This window comes from Pseudorasbora parva, chromosome 15 (genome assembly GCF_024679245.1).
Source record: "Pseudorasbora parva isolate DD20220531a chromosome 15, ASM2467924v1, whole genome shotgun sequence".
Taxonomy (NCBI): domain Eukaryota; kingdom Metazoa; phylum Chordata; class Actinopteri; order Cypriniformes; family Gobionidae; genus Pseudorasbora; species Pseudorasbora parva.
In genome coordinates this window covers 4,708,997-4,734,068 of record NC_090186.1, presented here as the reverse complement: position 1 = coordinate 4,734,068, position 25,072 = coordinate 4,708,997, and the positions used below count along the sequence as shown (strand labels likewise).

General features: G+C 37.7%; 4 protein-coding genes across 5 annotated transcripts in view; 1 reads left to right on the top strand and 3 right to left on the bottom strand.

The window, feature by feature from the left end:
- mthfd1l (methylenetetrahydrofolate dehydrogenase (NADP+ dependent) 1 like) overlaps nt 1-6,570 on the bottom strand; it is a 57,648-nt gene extending 51,078 nt beyond the window's left edge. The window contains exon 1 of the mRNA XM_067418453.1: nt 6,206-6,570. Coding sequence (XP_067274554.1) covers nt 6,206-6,423 — 218 coding nt within the window. The 5' untranslated portion in view covers nt 6,424-6,570. The remainder of the gene's footprint in view (nt 1-6,205) is intronic.
- Nucleotides 6,571-8,255: 1,685 nt separating this feature from the next.
- On the bottom strand, nt 8,256-11,373 carry stx11b.2 (syntaxin 11b, tandem duplicate 2). The gene is made up of 2 exons (XM_067418452.1): nt 11,219-11,373; nt 8,256-10,070 (listed from the first exon to the last, which is right to left on the bottom strand). Exon 2 carries the CDS (start codon nt 10,053-10,055, stop codon nt 9,189-9,191), a length of 867 nt encoding a protein of 288 aa, XP_067274553.1. The 5' UTR covers nt 10,056-10,070; nt 11,219-11,373; the 3' UTR covers nt 8,256-9,188.
- Nucleotides 11,374-11,936: 563 nt separating this feature from the next.
- On the top strand, nt 11,937-15,533 carry stx11b.1 (syntaxin 11b, tandem duplicate 1). Its single transcript, XM_067418451.1, has 3 exons — nt 11,937-11,954; nt 12,686-12,832; nt 14,185-15,533. The coding sequence occupies exon 3, from the start codon at nt 14,190-14,192 to the stop codon at nt 15,072-15,074; it is 885 nt and encodes a 294-aa protein (XP_067274552.1). The 5' UTR covers nt 11,937-11,954; nt 12,686-12,832; nt 14,185-14,189; the 3' UTR covers nt 15,075-15,533.
- Nucleotides 15,534-17,780: 2,247 nt separating this feature from the next.
- On the bottom strand, nt 17,781-23,156 carry si:dkey-25e12.3 (adenosine 5'-monophosphoramidase HINT3). 2 transcript variants are annotated; one of them, XM_067418450.1, is made up of 7 exons: nt 22,876-23,156; nt 22,549-22,761; nt 21,281-21,398; nt 19,812-19,881; nt 19,616-19,736; nt 19,461-19,531; nt 17,781-19,133 (listed from the first exon to the last, which is right to left on the bottom strand). In XM_067418450.1, the coding sequence occupies exons 2-7, from the start codon at nt 22,669-22,671 to the stop codon at nt 19,067-19,069; spliced, it is 570 nt and encodes a 189-aa protein (XP_067274551.1). In that variant the 5' UTR covers nt 22,672-22,761; nt 22,876-23,156; the 3' UTR covers nt 17,781-19,066. The 2 variants fall into 2 exon arrangements, with proteins under 2 accessions (XP_067274551.1, XP_067274550.1); XM_067418449.1 differs by having other exon boundaries at nt 22,549-23,156.
- Nucleotides 23,157-25,072: the final 1,916 nt, after the last annotated feature.

Genomic DNA, 25,072 nt, shown 5'->3' with positions numbered 1-25,072 from the left:
CAACGATAAAGGTCCCAACGTTAGAACCGCAGACGGTGAGCAAGACTGCTTCAAATGTCTGTTTTCGCCTATGCCCATCAAGTAGCCCAAACATGATCACGTATCATGTATCACGTAATTGATCAATGGAGCATGCGATGTGTAGTGCGTATACATTTGTTTAGCTGGCCACTATATGTGTAACTTTATGTTTGTGTATCGTAAAAGCACTCCAAACAACAATACACAAAGAGGGGGGAAATATGTTGAACTAAATAAGCACGCTTCTTCATTCAAATGCGCTACTATTCCATGTCTTTCTATGTAAACACTAGCCTGCTGTGCAAAACCGGTCCGCTTACTGTCTACACAAACCACGCGTAAACACACACACACACACGTGCACAACTGCACTTCCCACATGTACAAGGTGTAAAAGTCAAAGACAAAAATACGACGATATAATTCAAGTATAAATATGTAAATAACACAAGTCGCTAAGCATATTATATAGTTAGTGTATAACTTGTACCACATAGAGACGTCCTGCTCTAGTCGTTTTTGCTGCTGCTCCTGTTCAACTGCAGCCTCTGGGTCTGATTCCGGATCATAGATGTATGGCTGTATCTGATTAAAAGCCATATTTTTATTTTGAATAAAGTTTTTTCCCGCTGTTAGGGATGACACAGCTTTACGACGCACTCTACACAAAACAGCGGCGCGCACACGTCATTATTTAGCTCCGCTCACACGACACGCCCCCACCCGCTCGGCTTTTTTCGGAAAGACTCGGAACAGCGCATCTTTCTTATATAATTATTAAAAAAATAAAGACTTTTCGGAGATATGCAGGATGCAATGCTACTCTATAGGTACTCAAGATTGACATGACACTGACTGAAACTGAGTGTTTCACCCCCCCTTTAATTCAATTTTTCATTCTAGGGCACCTTTAATATATTGGCCTACTTTTCTTATTGGTCAGATAACAATAACTTAAAAATTAACATGTATCAGCCGATACCGATATTGTGGCCAATATATAATGCATCCTTATTTATTTCATCAATAGTATCATTCTGCATGTTCACTAACTGCCAATAACAGGGCAGAACTTTTCATCGAACGAGCATAAAACACATCCAAACATCCGTTGTTTTTTTTAAACTTATCAAGCTTACAAATTCGATCAGCGTTTTAAGCAACCTGGTTATCTATTGCTGACTGCTCTGCTCCAAAAATCAATGTCAACTTTGCATCAATCATCAAATGACACTCCAACATCTTGCATGTTCTGAGACTCTAAAACTTTGAACCTCAGATAAAAAATTAGCTGCAAGTTTTAGGCCAAACATTATATTATAACAATGACACACAAACAAAATCAAACATTACTTAAAAGACCTCTTTTTATTTTTTTCCAAATATTTTAAACATTCACTTTCTACACTTTCTTCATAAATCTTCAACTGCTCCAAACACTAGGGATGCATGATATATCGGCCAACACATCGATATCAGCCATTTTTTGTGTTATCATGTTAATTTTTAATCTAGCTGATATATAAAAGCAGATAAATAATGTATTATTTTCCTTCAGCTGAGACACTTCAGATGTGCAATGTTCACTATAATGGTTTTGAATTGCTTAAAATATGATTGGAATCACTTCAAAAAGGAAAACACAGTTCAGTGCAACATGTGCAGCTCAAGTCTGTCATATAGACTACATTAAATTATAATGAGAACATCATAATTGTGTGCTTGGGTCATGGCTTTTAATGAGACTTGTAATCAGGCTCTCAATTATATAAAAATTTCTATTTAGATTTATCAGTCAATATAATGGTTATGGGCTCTCAAATATAAAGGATTATTTATCAGCCAAAAGTTTTCTATAGCGGTGCATCCCTACTAAATCCTCAAACCCAAACGTCATCCTATGCCTGCCCAGATCAAATCTAAAACTCTTATGCACACACACACGCAGAATAACAACTACACACGTCCGGTTGCTGTGCTGTATGATAAAGCAATAAAGACAAAATAAATATATATTACAATAATATAAAGAGTAATCCGTAAGCAGGTTAGTTAACTAGTGGCAGATAATCTTATGGTTACGATGACTCTATTGCATCTTTGTACTCTTGTACGGCTTCAGCAAAGGCATCTTTACTGATTACTTTAACCCCTCGGTTGCAGCTTCCTGACCTTTGACTCCATTTACAGATATCTAAAAGATACATAGGGGTCACTTATAAGGTGTGATTTGGCAGTCTAAACACAGACATGCATGCATGGGAGAGTTTTTTCTAACCTGTTTTAACTACTGTGTGAAAACTAGCATGATTATAACACAAAGCAAGTTTTGCAATAATGCAGACACAATTAAAAAAACAGTAAGGAGGAGGTTACACAAGAGTACACAACAGACACACCCACTCGCTAACAAACATGCAGAGACATGCACACACACTATTATACACACACAAATGAACTGGTGCGGCTGTAACAATATGGTCAAATTGAGCCAAAAGACTCTAAGAAGTTGAAATCAGATCCGACCCAGATTGATAAAGTATCCCTGTTCATTTTTGCCACAAATTTATTGAATTGTGTGTCACAAAATGTCCTCCTCTGTGTTCAGGTTTAACCAAGGTTATTATAGTTTTGCTTTTTGAAATTAGTTTTTATTTCAGTATCGTTTTCAATTTTGCTACAAATTTCAGTTTAGTTTTAGTTAGTTTTACAAATGGTTTTGCTAGTTTTAGTTTAGTTTTTATTTTGCAAATACATTTCTATTTAGTTTTTATTTATTTAGTTTCAGTTTTAGTTTTAGTAATTATAGTTTCGCAGAGTTACCATAATGAAGTGTAGAGACCAAATCAAGGTTTTTAATTTCAGCAAAGTTTAATGTTTGCACTGATTAGAGTTTAATCTTACTAAACATCCTTAAGTGAAATAACTTGATAAACAAGCATTATTGTTTAAACCCAGGAAGGTCTTACAAAACATGCATAAAGTTGGGTCTTCACCTTTGAGCAAAAAAGCTTGAGTCAAACTATGACCTATATACAAACAATGATCTGGAGATTAAAAATGAAATAAATTATATTTTGATATTAAAAAATTATATTTGATATTTTTGACATAGGCTAATACTCAGAGGATCTATCTTAAAGAACAAAATAAATGCAACGTAAAATATAAAAGTAAAAATTATAAATTCCAGACAAACTCATTCATAACAAAGATGAAATATTGTTAAACAATTAAAAGCTTATTTTAATTTCTTCAGTAGTACAATGTAGGCTAGCAGTGTAAGACCGCAGCTTAAGTCATCTGAATACAGCCAACACACACTGTTGTGCTGTGTGTGTGTGTGTGTGTGTGTGTGTGTGTGTGTGTGTGTGTGTGTGTGTGTGTGTGTGTGTGTGTGTGTGTGTGTGTGTGTGTGTGTGTGTGTGTGTGTGTTGTGCTATAATTGTAAAGGGGACCAATGTCCTCACTTATCTAGTAAAATATTATGATAACTGACTAGTAAGGACATTTGACTGGTCCTCACTAGTTAAAAAGGCTTATAAATCGGCCAAAACATGTTTTTATTTAAATCTATTGTTTTGCACGTTCTTGGGATGGGTAGGTTCGGGGAGAGGGATTGGGTTAGGGGATATAAAATATCATTAACCTGATATAAAATCATTGGAAGTCCATGCAATGTCCTCACTTATATAGTGAAACAAACGTGTGTGTATGTGTGTCCTGGTATTCCCTACTTTGTGGGGAAATGTCTCCACACAGACAATAATATTATTAGTAGTAAATGATTATGATAACACCTTTGAGCCTGTCAATATTATGCAAACATGAAATCTCAAACGAACAGTAGGCTACTACTTGCTACTAGTTGCTGACTTTTGCGCCTGCGTCTCTCGTCGTGTAAGAAACGGCATTCTAAAACAGTAAGCTTAAGTAGAAGTTCAACGTGCATCTCATTACCTTGTGTTATTTCCCATTTCACTGCCACGGACGCATTGATTCTTTGTGAACTGCCGTTTAGGACTAGCGATGTGTTGACTGTCTGCACGCGTCCGTCACAGGACAGCGGTTAATCTCCTCAGATCACTTCACGCGCACTAGCGCGATATACAGACACTCCCTCAACCGCCACAGTCAGATTTTCCACCACATGAAATAGGGCTTATTAATAACGAAAACGAATATTTATTTTTGCTAATTATTATTTTATTTCAGTTAGTTTTTTAGTAAGAGTAGTTAGTTTCGTTTAGTTTTAGTATTTTATTTATTCAGATTTTTTTATTTTATTTGAGTTTACTAAAATGTTTTTTGACCAATAGTTTTAGTCTTAGTTTCAGTTTTCGTTTACGAAAATAACCTTGGGTTTAACTAAGTAAAATAAAATAAAAACTGACAAATCTAAACCTTGACAAAAAGTAGTTTGAGAACATCTAAGTAAAAAATCCAATTGATTATGCCAAAAACACTAGAGAATCTAAAAGACACTTCATAAAGAACTAAATAGGAATCTAGTGGTCACACCATGGGTTTTTTTTTTGTGGAGTTTATTCAAAATTTGGAGCCCAAAAAAAGTGCATGATCCATTATAAAAGTGCTCCACATGCCTCCAGGGGGTTAATAAAGGTCTTCTGAAGTGAATCGATTGGGTTTGTGTATGAAAAATATACATATTTAACCTGTTATAAAGTAAAATATCTAGCTTCCAGTGGACTGCCTTCCATATTCAACTTACGGAAAAAGCATGACTCGCCAGTCTCGTCAGACGTAGCATAAGCATTTTGAACTGTGAGAGGTGTTACACTTTCTTCATAAATTGAATTATAAGGCAGTTTTTCAGAAGGATATTTCTTACAAAAATCGATCGATTCGCTTCAGAAGGCCTTAATTAACCCCTGGAGCCGTGTGGGGCAGTTATATGATGGATAGATGCACTTTTTGAGGGTTGACATTATAAAGCTTGGATTAGCCAAGACATTTTTTTTTATATAACTCAGATTGTATTAATCTGAAAGAATAAAGTCCTCTAGGGAGAGCAGGCACAACCTAACGTGGGTTAGTTGTCACAAATGGATTTAAAATGCCAGGATGACGAAACTTTTTGTATTTATTATTAGTTGCCATATCAACATTATTTAGGAAGATATCTAAACATTTATTTAACCATAGTTGAGCATAATGTCACAATGAGCCTAACTATTCTACAATTGTATTCATTATTTTGAGAAACCATAAGAAAAGGGTGAACAATGAGTGTGAGTCAATGTTTCGAAATTATTAATTATTATGTTTTATGCTCATGCTGTGTTTAGCTGTATGTTTGTTGTCAAACTCAAGAATTTGTATATTTTTAATGATTAAAAAAATGTCATTATTTTATTTATAGAAGTTAATAAGTGTATTTTATTGAAAAAGTATTTTAGTTTGTCTTGGATATTTTGTTTTAAACATTATATCAGATAACAGTTTAAGATATACTCATGTTATAATGAACCCCACCTACGGGGCATGTTGTCACATTTCACTTCCATTCTTTCGGGGTAAATCAAAATAAAAGTATACACTCTGTTAATGGAACAAAAACCCATAATTGTACTAGACATGTGTGAGATTATTGTGGGAATAAATAAATACTCTAAACCCCAAGTTGTTTTCCACAAACTGAGAAAGCCGAAAAGTCTCGCTCGCTCGCCCCTAATGGCTTGAGGGTGATTAAATCACGATGCAATTTTAATTTTTGGGTGAACTGTAACTTTAAATGTCAGCACATGTCGGTTATTTCCGTTACATATATAAATCTGTGAAAAAAGTCAGTATGTTGTTTAGCCAAATGAGGAGAGCGGGTTAAATGAGCACAATTAAAACTTTAAGGCTTTCAACCTGAGTTAAAAAGTCACTTCTTCGAGGAAATGTTAAATTCAGACAGTAACACAATATTATTGATACGTAGCCTACATAACGTAAGCTCGTTGTGCGGGAGTCGCCTTCAGACGGAAGACTGTGGGAGGCGGGAGTTACATCAGCTGGCGGCTAAACACCGGCAACACGTGGAAACAAATCAACGGCATGACAATAGATAACCTTAGTTTAGTAAACCAAACAAAACTGTTACAATCACAAAAACATTCAGCGAGTTTTACAAGATGAAATGTTGTCCAATTAAAGGAATGTGGACTTTTATTCTTACCTAGCAGCGCTTTCATACAGCGGTCCATCGTTTTTCCGGGGGTGACTTTTAAAGCTCGCCGCCGTCTCGGTCGTGCCGCTGGTCGAACTCGCTTCCCGAGCCCGGAGATAACAAACCGCGCTGTTATTCGCCGGGTTTAAAACTCTTACACCGGCGCGTGATCGTCGTAGACCCGCGTGGCTCCGATGTGCATGGCGAAAAGCGACCGACAGTCTCATCGTGCCCCGGGTTTGGAGTTGCTAAGCAGCGCGGTGTCTCTCTCTCGAGTCTCGGTGATGCTGAGGTGGTCTCGAGCGGTTCGGGACTAGTTGACAAGTCAAGCGCGTGCGCGAATGAGAGGCGCGCGCAATGCACACAAAGAGGAAATGCTCAGTTGCATTCACAAGTCTGAGCAAGAGCTAATGACTCACTGGGCAACATCTTCTCTTTTTCTATTTCCAAATTTGTACGCCCCCAAAAAAAGGTGCTATATAGTACTAAAAGTGGCTCGTAATCATGGGGGAACCACTTTAAGTGCTGTTACCACCAAATCTTGGTTCTTCAGCAGTTCTTTGGATTAGTTAGGTGTGATATAGCACAGCTACAGTATACAGAACCTGATAAGCCCCTTTAAAGGTTCTGTACGGGCCAAACCACAGTTGGCGTTGTTTAGAACGTATAGGTTCTACATAGCATCATTTGACAAATGCTGTGGTGCTAAGTTATATGTTTATTCATTTGATATATATCATACATGTGCAAATACAAGACATTTAGCCTGCAAACTAAATCAGTCATGACCAGAGTTTCATTCAGGACGAATGATTGAAGGCAGCACATGAGATAAGAGGAACCGTATTGTCTAATTGATGTCATCACACTAACCTGTCCCAATCCAGCAGTCACATTCATGTCATGAGTTTTGTGTTTGTAAGAAGACTACTATAGTTCAAAAGTTTGGGATGTTGGGATTTTTTAAATGTTTGGAAAAATGCTCACCAAGGCTGCATTTATTTTATAAAAAATACAGTAAACTGGTAATATATGGGGCGATGATATATTGTTTGTATAATTAAGCATGAACAATACAATATGTTCTGGCTATCAAATCAGTCCCTAATATTGAATTACTTTCTAATTATTTTAAATAACCAGCTAATATTCATTAATATTTATTAAGAATATAGACATTACTGTAGTATTACTGTCGCCTTTGGCTTGGCTTGCTCAGTTGGGACACTAAAATTATGATCAAAGTTATTCAACTAGTTATACAGATAAAATGTATGATTTAGGTTTTAATTAATTCTATAAACTATAATATGGATCTGCCAACATTGTCGCTATATGATAAATTAAAATAAGCTGATAACATCACTGTTTTCTCCAGAATGACTGTACAGCCAAATCTAATTTTGATGCAATATTATCCCGTTTAACACTGTGAAGCTGCTTTGACACAATCGTGATTGTAAAAGCGCTATATAAATAAAGTTGATTGATTGATTGACTGTATTTGTCTAGATTGGCAATATGTAAGTAAAAACAATATGTCAGTTTTTTCAAAAAAAATTTTTTAACTACATTTGGGAAGCAAAATGAACCTTTAAAGTTAATAATTTACTAAAAACTAATAATTTTTAACTAATAATTTTTCATTCATGGAGATAACATGGAAAAATGTGCCATGCTTTAGTGGAGGATTTCTGTCACCTGGTGGAAAACAAACTTTTATCATGAAATTACCACTATAACCAGTGTTATTTTATGTGCTTTCAGTAAAGGATTGTTAGTGTTTAATGTTCAGTTATGTTGGCCATTTAGAAGATTTTACAATGGGTTACCATTGTGCTGAAGAGTGGCGCTTCTGAGTAGGGTGCACTGTAAAAAAAAAAACATATATATATATATATATATATCAATTTGTTTTAACAACTTAAACAATAATGTGGTTCAGATAACATAATATTTCGATTTATTTATTTTTTATTAACTGAATTAATTCAATGTATTCAAAATTCCTGGCAACCAGGTAATAAGCAAAAAAAAATTACAGTGTGGTTGCTGTTAGTTTATTTTTTTCACTCAATGAGTAACAAAAAAGTACAGTCTCGTCTTATTCATTCATTCATAGTGCACTTAGATTTAAGAAACTGTACTCAGATAAAAATAGTTTGATCAATAAAATTAAATTGAGATCAATTTTGTTCACACTGTTTTCTTGGTGCATTATATATAGCAACCTCCAATACGGAGATTATCCTCCAGCTTTCTATGCCACAGTCAGAAGGGTTTTTGTATTATTGCATGTGTTGTTTTAATAGATGTGAGCAGGGACATCACGTTTCACACGAGCTAGACGCGTGATCTAATTAGGGTAACAAAGTTACCCTCTAATTTATGACAAATCTGCCAAATATCTTTGAATAAATGCACACAGAATGAGATACAGCTGATAACATTTAAAATAACATTTGTATGCACAAGAAATAGTTATAGATTCGTCATCACAAGTAACCAGACATCACAAACACTTCATTTAAAAAAAAAAGAAGCTGTATTTGTAATACGTTTGAATAATTTAGGCAGTGCATTTTACAAAATTACTATTCCTTCAGAAGATGAATATATATTCGCCTAAAGAAAAAAATAGCAACAAATATAAAACAGTAATACAAACTAAATTTGTGTATTTCTTTTGCATTGTGATATTTGCGGCCATATCATCGCTTCCAGAAGAATTTTTTAAAACGGGTTATAGTTATAGATCCATCATCACAAGTAACTAGACATTACAAACACTCATTTTGAAACAAAAGAAGGGGAAAAAAGCTGTAAACATGCACAAGTTGTTTAATATTTGTGATACGATTGAAATATTTAGGTTGTACAAAAGGACTATTCCTTCAGAAAATGAATATATATTCACCAAAAGAAGAAATAGCAACAAATATAAAAGAGTAATACAAATTAAATTTTGCAAATTGTGATGTTTATGGCCATATCATCGCTTCCAGAAGAACATTTTTTTAAACGGGTTGCTTCTATCATGTCTCTTGGCTCGCTCCAGCTTCACAAGCACCTCCCTGACCTGCACCTCTGTTGACTGCACATTGGTGTGAATGTAGTCTATCATCGAGCTCTGCTGTTCTACTAGCATGGCCACGTCCAGAAAAACCTCATGAAGGCTCTGAATGCGCCTCTCCAGCTGCAGCAGCTCTGTATGACGGCTCTCAATCTGTATGAGGGCAGAGCGTGCAGTTTTCCCTTCGGAAACCATGTTCTCGCTGAAGACGTTCCACTGACCGCTCTCCAGCATCTCCTCGATTTGGTCACCAGTCACCTCTCGCCCCACAATCTCCATCTGCCGCTGAATATATGCCTTGCAGGCCTCTCTGTAGCTCATCTCCGCGTCGTTGTACTCCACCATGGTATCGCGGAAGCTGTTGCTTATGCTAGCATACTGTGTTCTGGCGATTCTTGCCACTGGTGAATTAACACCATATTTTTCCTCTAACTCTTTCCCATGGGCATCCATCTTGCGAAGGTGTGCAAGCATCTCCTGTCCGCTGGTTTTGATGCCAGCAGCGATGGCATCAGAGTCGCAGGTATTAGAAGCACTAGAGCCGACTGCACCTGTATAAATATGTGAGTTTCGCTCTCTGAGACGCTTCACTTCCAGACTGATGTTCTGAATCTGACGCCGAGCCTCCTGTGCCTCATCAAACACAGCTTCCATGTCAGGGTTGAGACTGGTGTCCTGAGGAGGGTCATCATAGTTTTTGTTTTCTGAAGATTGGCCAGTTTCATGCTCTGCAACACTCTCATTAGACACAGAAACGGCATGGAGGTGGCCAAGTCTGTCCCTCATGACTGAAGTATACGACTGAAAAGAAAAAAATACACAGAGGTCCATAAATTAATTACAAAGCCAACACCAGTGTTGGGAAAGGTACTCTAAAAAAGTAATTCATTACTAGTTACTTACATCTTCAATAGTGTGATTAGATTAGGTTAGGTTGAGTTACTTTATTAATACCCGCAGGTAAATTTGTTTTACAGTATAATGACATGATGAGTAAAAAAGCATCCAAAACACAAAAACAAAACTAGTACAAAATAACAATTAAATGATGCATGTACTCAAGGCTTCACTACTCAAAACTTATAGTACATGAACCTGTACGTTATCCCTACATACCTATATAAAACATACATCCAAAATTAAAACCCTTTTTATTATTCAACACTGCTAAAACAGCATTACTGTACAAATTACTCTCTCCAAAGAGTATTTAATTATTTTTTACAAATTACGTTGTAATTACTTTCTAAATCCTATATCATCCTCGAGTTAAGCAATTCAAGGATAGACATGAAACGGCTCTTTTAATTCATTCAAATAAATAATATAAAACTACATAAATTACTTTTATTAAAGTATTATAAATGTGAGAAGTATGGATAAAAACATGCATTTTAAAGTTAGACTTTAAATGCTGATGTTAATTCCACTATTGTATTATGTATATATTATATTTAGTATTTAGTTAAATTACTTGTGAAGTAACTGTAATCAAATTACAGACAAAATAAGAGTAATCCCTTACTTTACTTTTTCAAGGGAAAAGTAATTAAGTTACAGTAATTAGGCCTACTTAGTAACTAATTACGCCCAACACACATGAAAATATACAGTAGGCATTTTAGTAACAGCAGAGTATTCGTTGTCAGTCGTGACCCGCACGTAAAAACGTCTGAGCCTGTCAGACAAGACAAACTTGTTTTTGGTCCACGCTGGATGCAGTGTAATAGCCTATTATTTGGAGAAAAGGCAAAAATCACATTTGTTAGCTACTAATTCTATTTAGTTATGTCCATTAAGAGATTAAGTAATAAATAAAAAAGAAGCATAATCAGGACCAATGTAGACACATCCTATCATTGGAGAAAATAATGAATTTTTTATGAAACATGGCCAGCGTTTTACGTTTGGCAACGCAAATATGCTTTAAGAATATCACTGTGGCCTACCTCAAATTGTGTCCTTCTGAGTGCATTCCTCTCAAAGTCAGCTTTTTTTGCAGGGCACGAACTTCACGCTATTATTCGTCCAAGAAATAAAGAAAAAAACATTCACCTATTTCAGCTCTTCTTGTCGAACAGCGACCGTGATACGTGAATGATGATGTAATAGACACAGGCCCCGCCCATTGGACCGGTAAGCAACTGATGGAACGAAAGGACATTATATTTGGGCTTATATAAAAGAAAAATGCAATCAAACAGTTTTTCCACTATAGAAGAATATGATCTACAAACAAAACCCTAGTTCCATTTAATGTACAAAAATGTGTAAAGGGAGAACAGCTGATTTGCCGTTAGCTACGTGATAGATAAGTATATGGTATGTTATGGTTATGTGGCATTAACTGAAAGTAAGGAGCTAGATGATGTCTTAAACTTATTTGTATGATGTAAATAATATTCACAAAGCAAGAAACCTTAATTTCAAACCTAACTGCAAACAAAGTATGTAGGCTATTAGCCTATTATCTCTTCAAAAAATCCCCTCCAATAAAAAACTTTTAGGTAAATTGTAATTTTGTTTTATTTTCTTCTTCTCTGTATCCACACATGTTCGTGTTTATTGTTCTGTCTGTGTTATCTCTTTTTGTATTGATTTATAAAATAAAACTCACAGCTGTTGCTTAAAGTCCCTAGTATGTCCGGCAGAGGGCAGCAGAGATGTGAGGAGAGCCGAGGCCAGGTAGGAGGCCATACTCCTGGAGTAAATAAAGTCCAAATGTAGGCCTATTGTTTAAGTTTGTTTTATTTAGAACGTTTTAAGTCTTCTGCGCCTGCGCGGATCGTGTTAAAGATTTGAACGCTGAAAAAGATTTAAAAATACACTAAATATTTTGAAACCCAGGGCTAAATGTGTACAAAGTTTATTTAATAAAAATATCCTAGACGTTAGGGCTGTGTTAGGCTGGCTATTAGACGTCTTTTAAACGCAAAATCGCTTGCTGGGTTATTATAATAGGCTAGTTATAGTATTACAAATAATAATTAATTATTAGGACAAAAATATCGCTAGCTGTTTTGCTAGCTGCTTGCTTATTTGTCAGTAAGCATTCAGTCCTAAGCTGTTTCTTTAGTTAAATCCTCGACCTATATATAATAATATATATATTAAATATAGGGACTGAACCGCCATAATATTGAAATCCCTTAATCACCCCTGATATTACCAGTCTTTTTTTTTTCATTGTCAGTATAAATGGATGGAAGTTGCTCAATTTGTTGAATCCTTGACTCAATATATTTGCATCACCACCACAACCCGTGATTGCGTATTTACTTATTTTAGCAAATTAGGCCTACATTGCATGGAAAAAATGAAGACGAATATTCTGTACCCTTTCGTAAAAATAGAAATTACGTCACGGGTTAAAAAAAAAAAAAACTTAACACGTCTGGCCATAATCGACCGAACAGGTTTGGCGGGAAAGTTACGCCCTGGAACGCGCATTCCTTCCCCCCACCCATTAGATGATGACAGCGGTGCAGTGAAGATGGAGCTGCAGCCTTGAGATGACATATCGACAGAAGTTAGACTGCTGACATTTTGGATAAAAACATAAGGTAATGTACTTTGTAGTGCATGTCACTGTGGTTTATTTATTTATTTAGTTTCACCTTTTCAGCTCGTCACCGCTATTTCACAATTTTATGGAAAATTATTCATAGAAGAATTATAGGCTATTCGTTAGAATGTTGTCAGTGTTAATCTGTAAAAGGCTTGAAAACTTAGCCTATGCAATTAATTTTTAAGGAAACAAGTAGTAAAATGCTGCTTTGAAGAAATTTAATTTCCTCCCATAGAATACCAAAGAAAACTCTTAATGATTGTTAATGGATCACCAATTATGTATATAAAAAAGAGGCAAAATTTGCTATACATAATTAATAAAACACAAGGAGGTTTAGTGATTGGCAAAAAACTAATCTGTATTCAGGTAGTTGACAAATATGCAGTAACATCTGTTGTTTTTGTTTTAAAACACCATTTTGAAGCAAAAAACAACAACATATTATTAGCCTATGTTGTGTTAAGTCTGATGTTTGAGAAAATATAAGGGGTCATTAACTTTGTTAATTCATTCACTGTTTTTTGGCATGTTTTTACTGAAATGTGTCCTATTGTGACATAGCAACAATTATTTTTAGACTATATGGGTGTTGCTCCAAAGGACAACAAAACTTAACACTTTTATATAGTGGTTCCAAAAAAGTTAAATATTTGAACAATTCTGAGACAAAATCTTACCATATGCAGACGTCAAGGGCTTCAGTAACTTGACCTTGAATGGGTCATTCAATTAATTAAACTGATTTAAAATCAGGATATGGTGTCACACTAGACGACATGGTTTTTAGTGACAAAATGTAGCAGTTTTAGAAATATAAGGATGAAAAAAGTTGATTGTCATGTACTAAAATAGACACTTGTAACCCATTCACACTTAGGGGGAACTATTCCAACAACCTCTCTGAACACAGATTTGCTTTCTTTCATCATATTCTGGGCTTATCTGCTTTTCTATACATATGCGTTATTAGTATGGTGTTTACTGAATTTGGTCTTTTAATACCACTTTCTTAAGACACACCAAGCGCTTTTCATGTTAAGTGTTTTTGAGTATCTCAAGAGAACACCATTTATGAAGAAACAAAGGCTGAGCTATCAATTCAATCCATTCAAACTTGTTTGGTGAGTGACGCCAGTCAGAAATAGTTTCACAGATGAACTAGTTAGACGTGTGTCTTTATCAGTGTCGGTCAGGACGCATTATCTCCCTCTTTTTCAGAAGGCACACAAAGAATGAAAATTATGCTGAAAACAACGACTAGGATACATGAGGTATTGTTATGCTATATTGAGAGTTTTTAGCCTACATCAGATGGTGTCCATTCTTGTTCATTCTCTCCTATAGCGATCATGAGGGACAGACTGGATCATCTTCAGACCATTTCGGAGTCTGACAGCCAACTGGAAGAGCTGGAATTAGACTCTTTCAGCAATGTGGACCTGGAGGATTTCCACCCGCAGGCTGTCATTTATGACAACAGCGATGAGATGGAGTCTGTGCTGGATGAGGCTCAGGACACTCGGCGCGAGATTCAACTCATCCGTCTCGAGGTCAAGCGTCTCAGAGACCAAAACACACGCATACTTAGCGAACCGACTCGTACAACACACGTAAAGCATGACGCCAATGTCATCGCCGGTGACATCAAGACCCGCGGAGAGGACATTCTGACACGTCTAAAGAAAATGGACGCCCACGCAAAAGAGCTTGAAGAGGAGCACGGCGTCAACTCCGCTGTGGCGAGAATCGCCCGCACACAGTACAACACCTTAAGCAACAACTTCCGAGACGCGATAACCGAGTACAACGACGCGGAGATGAGTCACAAGGAGTCGTGCAAGCGCCACATTCAGCGGCAAATGGAGATTGTGGGCCGAGAGGTGTCCGGTGACCAGATTGAAGAGATGTTGGAGAACGGTCAATGGAACATCTTCAACGATAACGTCATGTCAGAAGGCAAAACGGCTCGTTCTGCGCTCAACCAGATTGAGAGTCGACATCGGGACCTGCTGGAGTTAGAAAGCCGAATTAAGAGCCTTCACGAGGTGTTCCTGGATGTGGCTATGCTTGTAGAAGAACAAGGACCCATGACAGACTACATCTTAAACAATGTTCAGAAAACCGATGCTATGCTTGGTGAAGTTCTTGTCAAACTGGAACGGGCAAAGAGACATGACAATAACAACCCATTCAAGAAAATGTTTTGTGGATGCTTTCCATGTTGCAAACACTGATCAGAGCGATTGTGAACTGTATGGACGTTTGAAGGCCTGCAGTATCTGCTGATCATTGTCTTCCAAGACTAAGCTTTTTGAATGATCACAAAACCTTGAAACTGCTGAATTGAACAATAAGACAGCTGAGAGCAAATTAACCAAGTAAAACAAACACTTCATGCCATCATGAAGACATCTTTTGATTTGCAGATTAATACCGGTTAACATACTGTACATCACATTCATAAATCAAGTGAATCTAAAGGCAAAGGAGTTTTTAATCTGAAGTTATATTGCAAGATATGCATAGGCTATAACTTATTATCCTCCACTTTGTTATATATTTCATTTATCTAAAGTGGTTTAATTGAATATGCACTTTCTAGACCCTTTTACAAATTTTAATGGAATATGAAGCATCTGTCATGTTTTGCCAATGCAAGTTGATTTATTTTTATGTGCTTAATGTTTATTAGATAAATATATAAGCTTAATAAAATATATTATGTAATTATTACTTGTCTTTATTATTAAGTGAATTGCATGTGATGATGTTTTGGTTTTACAATATTTCAAATGGAATTAGTCTATCAAACATGGATAGGTAGGCTTAGGCCTATGATACATTACAGATTAATTAATTACTTCTTATGAACTTAAGCTATTCTTTCACCTGTTTGGGCTAACTGGATAGATATCAAGAGAGTCACATTTTTTGCATACAGAGTGGACTTTTGTAGAGATGGTCCTCACTGCAGAAACAAGATCCAGGGGGCAAGAGGTTGGATCCAGATCTCCTCCCAAAACTACCCGTCTCCACCTTCTGATCCCTAAACCTACCCGTCTCCACCTTCTGATCCCTAAACCTACCCGTCTTCACTTCTGATCCCTAAACCTACCGGTCTCCACCTTCTGATCCCTAAACCTTCCCGTCTTCACTTCTGATCCCTAAACCTTCCCGTCTTCACTTCTGATCCCTAAACCTACCCGTCTCCGCCTTCTGATCCCTAAACCTACCGGTCTCCACCTTCTGATCCCTAAACCTTCCCGTCTTCACTTCTGATCCCTAAACCTACCCGTCTTCACTTCTGATCCCTAAACCTACCGGTCTCCACCTTCTGATCCCTAAACCTTCCCGTCTTCACTTCTGATCCCTAAACCTTCCCGTCTTCACTTCTGATCCCTAAACCTACCGGTCTCCACCTTCTGATCCCTAAACCTTCCCGTCTCCACCTTCTGATCCCTAAACCTTCCCGTCTTCACTTCTGATCCCTAAACCTACCCGTCTCCACCTTCTGATCCCTAAACCTACCCGTCTCCACTTCTGATCCCTAAACCTACCCGTCTCCACTTCTGATCCCTAAACCTACCCGTCTCCACTTCTGATCCCTAAACCTACCCGTCTCCACTTCTGATCCCTAAACCTACCCTTCTCCACTTCTGATCCCTAAACCTACCCGTCTCCACTTCTGATCCCTAAACCTACCCGTCTCCACTTCTGATCCCTAAACCTACCCGTCTCCACTTCTGATCCCTAAACCTTTCCGTCTCCACCTTCTGATCCCTAAACCTACCCGTCTCCACTTCTGATCCCTAAACCTACCCGTCTCCACTTCTGATCCCTAAACCTACCCGTCTCCCCAACTGATCCCTAAACCTACCCGTCTCCACTTCTGATCCCTAAACCTACCCGTCTCCACTTCTGATCCCTAAACCTACCCGTCTCCACTTCTGATCCCTAAACCTACCCGTCTCCACCTTCTGATCCCTAAACCTACCGTCTCCACTTCTGATCCCTAAACCTACCTGTCTCCACTTCTGATCCCTAAACCTACCTGTCTCCACTTCTGATCCCTAAACCTACCCGTCTCCACTTCTGATCCCTAAACCTACCCGTCTCCACTTCTGATCCCTAAACCTACCCGTCTCCACTTCTGATCCCTAAACCTACCCGTCTCCACCTTCTGATCCCTAAACCTACCCGTCTCCACTTCTGATCCCTAAACCTTCCCGTCTCCACCTTCTGATCCCTAAACCTACCTGTCTCCACTTCTGATCCCTAAACCTACCCGTCTCCACTTCTGATCCCTTAACCTTCCCGTCTCCACCTTCTGATCCCTAAACCTACCCGTCTCCACTTCTGATCCCTAAACCTACCCGTCTCCACTTCTGATCCCTAAACCCACCCGTCTCCACTTCTGATCCCTAAACCTACCCGTCTCCACCTTCTGATCCCTAAACCTACCCGTCGCCACCTTCTGATCCCTAAACCTACCCGTCTCCACTTCTGATCCCTAAACCTTCCCGTCTCCACCATCTGATCCCTAAACCTACCCGTCTCCACTTCTGATCCCTAAACCTACCCGTCTCCACTTTTGATCCCTAAACCTTCCCGTCTCCACTTCTGATCCCTAAACCTACCCGTCTCCACTTCTGATCCCTAAACCTACCCGTCTTCACATTCTGATCCCTAAACCTACCCGTCTCCATTTCTGATCCCTAAACCTACCCGTCTCCCCAACTGATCCCTAAACCTACCCGTCTCCACATTCTGATCCCTAAACCTACCCGTCTCCATTTCTGATCCCTAAACCTACCCGTCTCCCCAACTGATCCCTAAACCTACCCGTCTCCATTTCTGATCCTTAAACCTACCCGTCTCCCCAACTGATCCCTAAACCTACCTAAGCTATAAGGAGGAAACAGAGATAATAACTAAGGGGTTTCAAATCTATTGACACACAGCTCTATTCTAATTGTCACATTGTAGAATTGTACAATTTACTAGACACTGGACTCGTTTGGTAAATATGAGCAAAGGCAGATGAGAAAATCTGCATTTTTTATTCTTTTGATCTTTCATTAAAAAACAAAACAAAATTGTAACCTTTCATTGAAGTAAAACAATTGAAAGTGGGAGGGGTGTCTCATTATGAAATAAATGTTTTTCTCCCAAGCAGGTTGGCCACAATTATTGGCACCTCTAGAAATTAAAGTAAAATATCTCTGAGGTATGTCTCCATTCATATTTAAATTTTTAGCACACCAGAGTGACTAGGAGCATGAAATTGGTCAGCCAAGACTTCCTGTTCAACAGGAGCATAAATATGAGGAAACACAAAAGGCCAAATTCCCTTAATCATCATCCCAATGAGTAAAACCACAGAATATAGTTCTGATGTGCAGCAAAAGATTGTTGAGCTACACAAAATAGAAAGTGTCTGTAAGAAAACAGCTAAAGCATTGAAAATCCCCATTTCCAGCATCAGGGCAATAATTGGGAAGTTCAATCAACTAAAGATGTTCTGAATCTGCCTGGAAGAGGACAAGTGTCTATATCGTCCTAACGCACGAGAGGAGGAGAGTTTGAGTGGACAAAGACTCTCCGAGATCACAGCTGGAGAAGTGCAGAGATTAGTTGAGTCTTGGGCTCAGAAAGAATAAAAAAATCTATCAAACAACGCCAACATCACCACATGTTGTTTGGGAGGGTTTGAAGAAAAATCCTCCTCACTCATCCAGAAACAAACTCCAGCATATTCAGTTCAGACAAACTAAAAAAAGAGCTTTTGGCACAAACACACCAGATGGCTTTGGTGCAAACAGGGATCAAAAGTCCCCCATGGCCACGGTTAAACACACCGCTGGATCTTTAATGTTGTGGGTCTGTTTTTTTGCTGGAGGTCCTGGACATCTTGTTCAGATTCATGGTATCATGGATTCTAGCAAATACCAACAGATAAAAAAATAAAAACCTGACGCTTCTGCTAGAAATCTGATAATGGGCCGTGGTTGGATCTTCCATCAGGACAATGATCCAAAACAAACATCAAAATCAACACAAAAATGTGTGACTGAGCACAAAATGAAGCTTCTGCCATGGCCGTCCCAGTTCCTGAGCTGAACCCAATAGAAAATGAGTGATGAGCTGAAGAGAAGAGCTGGAATCTGAAGGATCTGGAGAGATTCTGGATGAAGGAATGGGCTCTGATCTCCAAACTCATCAGGCCTTACAGAAGAAGACTCAGAGCTGTGATCTTGGGGAACGGACGGCGCAATAATTGTGGCCAACGTGAACTAGAGAAAAACATTTGTAACTATTTAATTGTGTCTCACATAACGTTTCCTTGTTCCTAGAAAATACCATACAAGCTGCACGTATGACGTGAACACTGCATGAAACATAAAAAGGTGTGACAATCCATAAATGAGTTATGTTTATCTCTCATGGTATGATAAATCTTTCACAATAGAATATGTACCAATCAATGACACAAAATTAAAAAAAAATAATCTGTTTAATAAATGATTATTGATTCGATTCCAGTTATATATCACTTTATAAATAGTAATTTAGAGTAGTACATCCATTCCAGTCATAAGTCAGTCAGTCATAAAACTCACATAGCTTTATATATCTGCATGCATTTATAACTTGTCTTTTTCTTTGCCAGTTCGTGAAGAAACCTCTCCTCCTTTAAGACAACAAACAGAGAAACAATGAGAACCAATGAGAAATTGTTCATGAGAAATGCCTGGAGCGTCATTAGTTTACTCACAGTTTGGTACCAGAAGCTTGTAAACTTTTCCTCTGACCGTTTAAATATTTGACTGAAAGGTGCAAGAACATGTAAGTGCAGGTGGGGGACAGTGATAAATGGAGGCACATGGAAACCTAGACTGAAATACAGACAAGTCTCATGTAATAACTGCTTCAAATAAACACTTGATGAATGTAGTAGTGCGAATATATACCTGATGTCTTCAAAATCTTTGACACCCTTGGCTCTCAGCACATCTCTTCCCATCTCTGCCATCCTCCTCACTGCCCAAGATAATCACATTTAGATAATTGAAAAACCTACTTAAATCACTGTGTTCATGGTTTATTTTATTTAAAAAAATTTTTTTACTACTGTCTGTTATTATCATCATAATAATGAATATATATTACTCCAATCAGGCATAACATTATGACAGGTGATGGGAATAACACTCTATCGTGGCTCCTGTATATTCGGCAGCAAGTGAACATTTTGTCCTCAAAGTTGATGTGTTAGAAGCAGGAAAAATGGGCAAGCGTAAGGATTTGAGCGAGTTTGACAAGGGCCAAATTGTGACGGCTAGACGACTGGGTCAGAGCATCTCCAAAACTGCAGCTCTTGTGGGCTGTTCCCGGTCTGCAGTGGTCAGTATCTATCAAAAGTGCTCCAAGGAAGGAACAGTGGAGAACCGGCCACAGGGTCATGGGCGGCCAAGGCTCAGTGATGCACGTGGGGAGCGAAGGCTGGCCCGTGTGGTCCGATCAAACAGACGAGCTACTGGAGCTCACACTGCTCAAGAAGTTAATGCTGGTTCTGATGGAAAGGTGTCAGAATACACAGAGCAGCTCAGTTTGTCGTGTATGGGGTGGCATAGACCAGTCAGGGTGCCCATGCTGACCCCTGACCCCGCCGAAAGAGCCAACAGTGGCACGTGAGTATCAGAACTTGACCATGGAGCAATGGAAGAAGGTGGCCTGGTCTGATAAATCATGTTTTCTTTAACATCACGTGAATGGCCGGGTGTGTGTGTGTGTCGCTTACCTGGGGAACACATGGCCCCAGGATGCACTATGGGAAGAAGGCGAGCCGGCGGAGGCAGTGTGGTGCTTTGGGCAATGTTCTGCTGGGAAACCTTGGGTCCTCCATCCATGTGGATGTTACTTTGACACGCTCCACCTACCTAAGCATTGCTGAGACCATGTTCAGCCTTTCAGGGAAACGGTATTCTGGTGGCTGTGGCTCTTCCAGCAGGATAATGCTCATGACACAAAGCACAAATGCTTCAGGAATCGTTTGATGAGCACAAGGAGTTTGAGGTGTTGACTTGGCCTCCAAATTCCCCAGATCTCAATCCAATCGAGCATCTGTGGGATGTGCTGAACAATCAAGTCCCCACCTCACAACTTACAGGACTTAAATGATCTGCTGCTAACATATTGGTGCCAGATACCAAGGCACCTGAGATACAGTCATAATATTATGCCTGACTGGTGTGTGTGTGTGTGTGTGTGTGTGTGTGTGTGTGTGTGTGTATAATATGTTAATTATAAACCTGGGATCAATTCTTAATTTCTCTGTCTGTTACTGCCCTCTGCTGGCTAGAAATAAAAAAGCAATTCGCAAAAAAGCATTACTCACTTTAAATAATCAGATGCAACCCCCAAAATTATATAATCTTACCAAGACCTATATCGTCTGCTTGGAGTGACAAACAGCTATGGATATGTTTCTTTGGTATAACCAGGTAGTGGTGAGGTGCAGCTGGATAAATGTCCTCGAAACAAATAATGTCCTCATCCTGTCAAACAATTACATTCCATGTTTTATTTACCTTGACATTTAAAGTTTATTAAACTAATTATGTCACTGTATTATAAAAAAAACAACAACATTGTTTTTATTGCATATTTATGACCCTAAAAAACCTTGTGGATTTATATCAGTTCGACTTGACACTTTATGAAAAGTAGACTGATGCATGTTCATTTTGTTTTCATCAATGTACAGACTTTTTAATTTCAATGAACTCAAAATTTTAAGGCAACCAGTGAGTGTTACTCTGAGCGAGATAAAAAAAATAAAAAAGATATTTAAACTTGCCCTACCCTTACATGACTCACTGAGGAGTTGCTAGTTTTGACGGTCTTTCCAGCTTTCAACAGCAAATGTGCTCTTTTAGATCCACACGTTCTCACGAAATATCTGTAACTCGAATGGTATTTATAAAGTGATTTTACATGCCAAAATGATTTATTTTTTTACATGCATGATGCATTTGATACGCATTGTCTACTAGGATTAGTAGTATGGGTTATGCGCAGAGGTGTAGCACCAAATGTTAGGCTCCGGTCACAGAACCAAGGGGTGGGCCCCTAACAACTATGACAGTTTGTCATGTTAATATTATGGATTATCAATATATATTTACACGCCAGCATCATTAGAAAAGACAGCACACCAGAAACGAGTTCTTCATTAAAAATATATTATGCAGCATACCCACTATCTATCTACATTTAGTATTTGTTGCATTGACTGGATGAAACTTTTGATACTTAAAAACTAAAGTAAAAGTGGCTGTGGGATTTTGTCCTATCAATTTGGGTCTGATGAAAAAAATAGCAAAGAGCACTGTACACAAAATCAGATATATGTAAGAATGTTTGTAACCAAGCAAATCTCTCTTTTTTGTGATAGATTTGGATGGTGAGTAAATTCATTTTGTCATTTTTGGGTGAACTGTCCCTTTAAGGACAACAGCACAATTCTTACTGTGTTTGTCCTTGCTACACTGATGCTGTAGTACTTTTTAAGTCATTTTAGTGAAAACGTCTAAAAAAAAATCCCTTAAATTACGTAAATACACTTTGAGAACAGCTTGTCCATTATACACCCCCCTTCGACTATCAGAGAACTGATAATCACACACCAAGACAAGATCAACTTACTTCCGCCAATATCTGAGTGTATGGTTCGTCACCGTTTATGATCCTACAGAAAATACAAGATTCATCCGAGTTGTCGTCCGAAGAATTTGGCTCATTTTCACAGGAACACCTTATCTCAGCCATTCTGGCAGGGAGTTTCCGGCACAAATGAAACTCTCATGTTCCGTTTAGCTGTCATCTGTCCTTTCTTTAGGGTTAACCTCCTTAACCCATCTAATTAACAATCCCACATATTAGTCACAATTCTGCGTCACGAGTTCGCCATATCATAGTATAGCCTACGTAAGTGCGGAAGCTACGCACAAACACCAGAGTTTGCCTACTTACACATTTAGTTATGGGTAATTACTAGTCGACAGCTCGGTTAGTCGGATCAGAGCTGTTCTTGTCCTCGGAAAGTATTCGTTTCTATGACAATTCCCATAATAAAGCTACGTGTTCGTTGTTGCTGTCGAGTATAATAATAAAATAATTAAACTCCACGTTAATTAATCAACTTTACTGTATAACAAAGAGCGTGTCAGGTAAAATTGGTTATAATAAGTTGCCAAAGCAAACGGAAACGTGTGAAACCTTTAGTGGTGGCCGATTTCGAATACACTATTAGGGCAGGGCTGGGAATCGATTCAGGCGTTAAGAATCGAAAGCCGATTCCTTTTTAATTCAACACAACAGAGTTACGCGTTAATTTGTCTCTAGCTCACTAATAGTTTTTATTTTATTTGTATAAACATCAGCATTAAAGCAATACTACAGATAGACATGGAAACAACAAAACAAAAAAGACAAAGATATACAGACACAAATAAGCTTAGCTGCAGAGTAACATTTACAACAACAATGTAATTACTAGCCTACATTTGCACCTTAATAGGACAAAAAGTTTGAATATAGAGATGCAGTTTTAATTGCTTTTGATAGTTTCCATATACTTGTCAAGATCATCTTTGATAGGTTAAGAGCCAGAACATTTTTGCTTATGTGAAATTTAACTAGTAGGCTAGGGAAACACACATTTATTATGTAAAATTTCCATATCTATTTTGAGTAGTCAACAAATCAAAGAAAACATCTTTAAAACAAAAAGAAAAGTCACTTACAAAATAAGATTGGACAAACATTAACACATTTGACCAAATGTCTCTGTGTTGATTCATTGCCAAGAATAGTGACAGAAACTGTAATCCACTTCAACGTCTGATTTATATTTAAGACTGGCTTTTGTTGGGTAACATTTGTAAATAAAATGTAAATGTTATTTATTTTACTTTATTGGTAAGCAAATACCACACTTTCTCCCACTGTGAATATAATATTATTCTGGTATTATAAGGAATTGTTACTATCTCTCTCTGAAAGAGAGCTCTGATTTTATCATTCTTTTGTTTTCTTTTTTTGATGCTCTCTATAGAAAAGCAAACTATATATAAATATCTTTCTCTATAGAAAAATATCCACTGCCAAAGTCACGTGATTTCAGTAAACAAAGCTTCCTTACGTCATAACTTTCGACATTTCACTTTGTTTTTTAGGTGTCAAATTACTATATAGACACTTGTTTATCATATTTAATCTCATTTTTTAACCAACTGTCAATAAAATATTTGCAATGGGTTTGTAAAAGCTATTTTAATGCATGTTTAGCATGAGATTGTGTTGTATTTCCACTGTTCTGACCAGCAGGGGTCACCAGAGTGTGGCGTTTCCAACGCTTCGAGACGTTCGAGACACTGAATCATTTCGCGAAGCGGTTCAATTGATTCGAAGCTTTGAAAAGCCTTTCTCACTTTCGCTGTCGAGGCCGGAGCCATTTTTGTTTTGTTTGTTTGTTTTACATTACGTCACTTGGGTCGGGGTCATCTTTCAGTTTTGAGTCCCAGCTTGTAAATAATTGTGTCTCTTTAAATATAGGCACTTTTGGCCAGGATTAATTAAACTCAAACTCAAGTTTAAAATCTGCATACTGAGGGGGTTTCAAACAGGGGTCCGGGGATCCCCAGGGGGCCGCAAGAGATTGACGGGGGTCCGTGGAAAAGTCTGAGAAAAAAAAGAAAGAAGGTAAAGCAATAGGCCTAAATAAATAATTAAAAAAGTTATTAATCTCTTGAATAAATTACATTTGATTAAAATCAATAAAATAAAAAAGATTAATATAAAAATGTATATAAAATTAATTAAACAAGAAATAAATTATACATATAGGCTAATAATAGATTACTACATTGAGTAGAACCAAATATATAAATGAAAATGAAATGTAACTCAAACAAATTTTAGACATAATTTATTATTATTAATATTATTATTATTATTATTAGGAGTAGGCTATAAATTGATTGTTTATAGGTGCCTTATACGCTTTAGAAAGGGGGTCCCTCACACAGGGACCATCATTTGGGGGTCCATGATATTGTTAGGGATGCTTGGATGAAAAAAGGACCCAAGAGCAGATTAGCAGTTTGCTCAATTTATTGACCAAAGTGCAACGGGAAAACAAAAATAACAGGCAGCCAAGCCACCGAGC

Excerpts from the sequence above, each read along its gene's own strand:
- stx11b.1 (XM_067418451.1), top strand. The coding sequence starts at position 14,190 with ATGAGGGACAGACTGGATCATCTTCAGACCATTTCGGAGTCTGACAGC.
- stx11b.2 (XM_067418452.1), bottom strand. The coding sequence starts at position 10,055 with ATGAGGGACAGACTTGGCCACCTCCATGCCGTTTCTGTGTCTAATGAG.
- si:dkey-25e12.3 (XM_067418449.1), bottom strand. The coding sequence starts at position 22,671 with ATGGCTGAGATAAGGTGTTCCTGTGAAAATGAGCCAAATTCTTCGGAC. Across the intron at positions 21,399-22,548 it reads ACACTCAGATATTGGCGGAA|GATGAGGACATTATTTGTTT; the intron begins GTAAGTTGATCT and ends ATTGTTTGACAG. Across the intron at positions 19,532-19,615 it reads CAAGCTTCTGGTACCAAACT|GAGGAGAGGTTTCTTCACGA; the intron begins GTGAGTAAACTA and ends GTTGTCTTAAAG.